Source organism: Poecilia reticulata, linkage group LG9, assembly GCF_000633615.1.
Source record: "Poecilia reticulata strain Guanapo linkage group LG9, Guppy_female_1.0+MT, whole genome shotgun sequence".
Lineage (NCBI taxonomy): Eukaryota > Metazoa > Chordata > Actinopteri > Cyprinodontiformes > Poeciliidae > Poecilia > Poecilia reticulata.
This window is the reverse complement of record NC_024339.1, coordinates 10,479,579-10,483,675: the sequence shown is the minus strand read 5'-3', so window position 1 is coordinate 10,483,675 and position 4,097 is coordinate 10,479,579. Positions and strand designations below refer to the sequence as shown.

The following is a 4,097-nucleotide window of genomic DNA, read 5'->3' as shown; positions in this document are numbered from 1 at the left end:
TGCTCCTTCAGCTCACTGACTGCTTCTTCTATAGGAACCACTTTGTGACTCTGGTGGAGAGAAAACTCACAGACAGGACACACAGCTCTCTGCTCATCTTTACAGAACCAATAAGGAACCTCAGAGTGTTTCTCACACACTGCCTCCTTTTCTTTCTTCTTCTCTTTTTCCATCTCAGTTGAAGCTCCATTCTGCTTCTCAGTAAATGAATCAGCGAGTTCTTTGAAGGAGAAATCAATGGATGGATCATCCCTTGAAGATCTTCTTTTACAGATGGGACAGTTCTTGTTTCCAGTTTGTTCCCAGAATTCCTTCAGGCAGCTTGAACAGAAGCTGTGGTTGCAGCTCAGAGACACAGGATCTCTGAAAGTCTCTGAACAAACATGGCAGCTCAGCAAACTTTCAAGTACTGCAGTTTTTTCTGCCATTTTCTACTGAAATCTCTCAGTCCCAGAACTCACCAAGTCAAATATTAAATCTTTGTGTTTCCGTCAAATCTCCGACCTTGTATTAGCGTGTCAGCTCAGTCCCTCTATGTTAATAATACTTTCACTTTCCTCTCAGTGACGTGTTTCCAGTTAGGCAGGTCGTTGTGTAAACACTTCCAGGTGAACTTTGAGCTTCTCCTTTAGTGCAATAAAATTTCTTTGAACATTTTGTGAACAACTGCTTCAGATTTTAAGAAGCAAATTTCTGATTTTTAAAAAATACATTCTAAATATATTTTAAATGTAATTCAATCACAAAAATAGTACACTCAAAAATAATGTATGTTTATATTACATAAAATATACTTAAGGTATGCTAAATATAATTTTCGTTGTTCCAAAAAACTGTGTGAAAGTACACTTAGTACACTTTAAATTCAGCTTTAATACAATTTAAATACTATTAAATTTCACTAAGCACAAAATTAGTTGTTCCAAAATGTCACACTTTGTTAGCTAATCCTAAATCAACTTCCGTATAATTATCTAGCAGCCCTGAAAAGGAGCATCTAGTTTATTTATTTTTGAACAACATTATTAGCTTTTTATTCTTTTGCTTTTTCCTTTGGTTTTTTATTTTGTTTGTATTTCCTTTTAATTCATGAAAAGGTCTTTGTATTGCCTTATTGCTGAAAATGTGCTATATAAATAAAATTATCTTTACCTAAGTGAACTTGAAGTATACTCATGATTAGTCTGACTTAAAGTCTGCTCAAGTATACTAAAATTTAAGATACTTAATATATGTATCTTTTCACCAGGGTAAGCAACAAAATATATATTATATTGTTTGCAAAAGTCAAAAAGAAAAATGGATCTTCATCATATCATAAAGTACAGTAGGTAACATATATCCTGATTTGTTGTACAGCTGAGTGTTGATGAAACTGTTTTGCTGATGCAATTATAAAAACCTCAAGAAAAATTAAGAAACTCGGTAAATACGCAATGTTTGAAAAAAAAATCTCTGTCGCCATCATGTGGTAAAATACGGTAAACTTCAAAAAAGTCAGCAAAGTCTGTGATGTAGATTTGAGTAAAAAAAACTCAAAACTCTTTCAATTAAATTGCCCCGAAACTTTAATGAACTAAACTGGATAAAATCTAATGAACTATATCAACCAAATGTGCACCTAAAATAAGGATATTTTAACTAAACAAATAAACTTGTAGACATGCATAAAAAAATACATGCTTGTACAACTGCTACAAGTTTGCAAAAGATATAAAATATATAGTTGGTTAAATAAGAAGATTAATAATACAATTTTGAAATCAAGATCTGATAGATGTGGCCAAACACCTGGGCAACCTGTCCTTCAGAGTCTGGGAGAAGATGAAGGACAAGGTGAAGTTCAGTCCCAAACAAAAAGAAAAATAGTAAAAATTACCTTCAAAGTTTGATTCTGTTATTAGTTGTTTTTTTTTTTTTTTTTTTGCAAATGAATCTTAAGTAAAACTTCATACTTCACCTTTGAAAACCTAAAAAACACAAAGTTCTTCACAATAAACTTAAACTAGCACAACAATCTAAGGTCCAAAAATAGTTTTTAAAAAACTAATAAAAAGCCATTTTAGCAACAGATGTGTGTCTTTTAAAAGAGACCACAGATCAATGTGTTATGTATCAGACTTTATTTGACGTGGTGTGCATAAGACTGACAAAACACCGTCATAAGCATGACAAAATACCTGTAATGAACATGTAAGAGTTTTCATGAATATTTATGACTGTTGTCATGAAGTGTCATTCAGTAAATAATGACACTTTTAATGCAAAGTTACATTAAAAGTGTATTAAAAGTGACAACCTTGCATTACTTGGTAAATGATGACACTTCATGACAACTGTTGTAAACATTCATGAAAACTCTTTCATCTTTATGACGGGTGTTATGTCAGTTTTATGCACACCCCATCAAATAAAGTGTTACTTGTTTTTCTAACTCATTAATTAAATTGTACGTACATCTGGGTTTCAAAAATAACCACCGACCAAAGACAAGATTGCAAACATAAGTGTTTGAAACACAGAATACTCCATTAAGAACAAAAGAAGTCATATTTTTACATTTATTTATTTTTACATTTTGACATTTATTTCTGCAGGTGTCTTTCTGTTTCCATTTCATTTTGATGATTAACTTTAAATACAAATGTATGGAAGATCCATCCATCAATCCATCCATTTTCTATAAACTCTTGTCCCTTACTGGAGTCAGGAGGGTTTGTTTGGAAGATAGTATCTCAAATAATGAGATTTTTTTTTTAACAGAGTGGCAGAAATGGGTTTCCATACTGAAGGGATAACAATGATAAATAGACCTGATTTTACACAGTAAAAATAGCAGTGTTAAAATCTTAGGTGTGGTGTTAAATAAAAAATATGGTTGTTTTAACACCACAAACCTTTAAAGTAACACTGCCAGTGTAACTTCTGACATATTTGTGTAGTTAAATTCGAGTGTTAATTGGTTGATGCTGCTTAAGCCACACCTTCACATAACAGCTGCAGAGTACATGCCACTTTGTGTTTAAAGAGCTAATATTGCAAACTGCTAATGTAAAGCCTCCAAGATGATGTGGGGATTTTTTTTTTATTCCTTTGCACAAATTGTTTGTTACCTCGAGAAAGCTGTTCATGAGGTTACGGTCAAAACAAAAAATTCACATTCTTAATCCAACATGATTGCCGAAATGTCTTCAAATAGGTTGCTTAGAGCAGCAGTTGGTCTGTTGCCTTGCAGCAAGAAGGTTCTGGGCTTAATTCCCGGCCTGGACATGGCATGATTGACACTACATTGGTGTTATTTTAACACCAACACCATTGTAATGTTAATGTGACACCAAGTATTGTTGAATATAAAACAATGTCTAGTGTTGCTTTAACAAAAAAATTGGTGTCAACCTTTTAACACTTTCACAAATATTATTTTAACACCAGCTAGTTTGGACACATATAGACACTTTATTGATACTATATCTATCTTTTAAATAATATCCCTGAACATTAGACAGGAATGTTCCTGTGACAGATTTTAATATCAGATGTTTTAGCATTTCCTGCCCTTCTAACACCAAAATAAGGGAAGAGTTTCTCAGTGAAAGTGTCTCTGTGAGTGTAGATGTGAGTCATGTCTTCAGAGTCGTAGAAGGAAACCGTCCCCATGTCATAGTCCAACTCGATGTTAATCCTTTGGAGACTCTTCTTCACTGGGAAAATCTCCCCGACAGTATTCGTGTATTTTCCATCACCATGCCATAAACTCCAGATCCCATATTTTGGTGAAGCACGTCTCTCACCCTTCCTCTCAGCTGACTCTTTAACTACACCCAGAGTCCAGTGAGGATGATCTCCCACCTCCACATCCCAGCTGTGTTTCCCTGAGCTGAAACCCTCAGAACCAAAAACAGTTCCGGTGTTGGTGTTTCTCTCTGGATTGTCAGGAAGCTGCTGCTTTGTGTCTCCACGTCTCACACTGGTCAGATCATCAGACAGAAACAGACCATAGTAAGCAGTGTTTGGGTCCAGAATGACGGGACTGAACTTCACCTTGTCCTTCATCTTCTCCCAGACTCTGAAGGACAGGTTGCCCAGGTGTTTGGCCA

At 34.6% G+C, this 4,097-nt stretch overlaps 1 protein-coding gene across 3 annotated transcripts in view; it reads right to left on the bottom strand.

Moving 5' to 3' along the window:
- The window catches only part of LOC103469844 (zinc-binding protein A33-like), a 29,527-nt gene that overhangs the window by 8,731 nt on the left and 16,699 nt on the right, over window positions 1-4,097 (bottom strand). The window contains exon 2 of one of the 3 annotated variants that reach the window (XM_008417805.2): window positions 4-361. The exons of 1 other annotated variant lie outside the window; for it this stretch is intronic. In XM_008417805.2, the coding sequence (XP_008416027.1) occupies window positions 4-361 (358 nt within the window). Of the gene's footprint in view, window positions 1-3; window positions 554-4,097 lie in introns of those variants that run through there. One more of the 3 variants, XM_008417804.1, reaches the window with a different exon arrangement.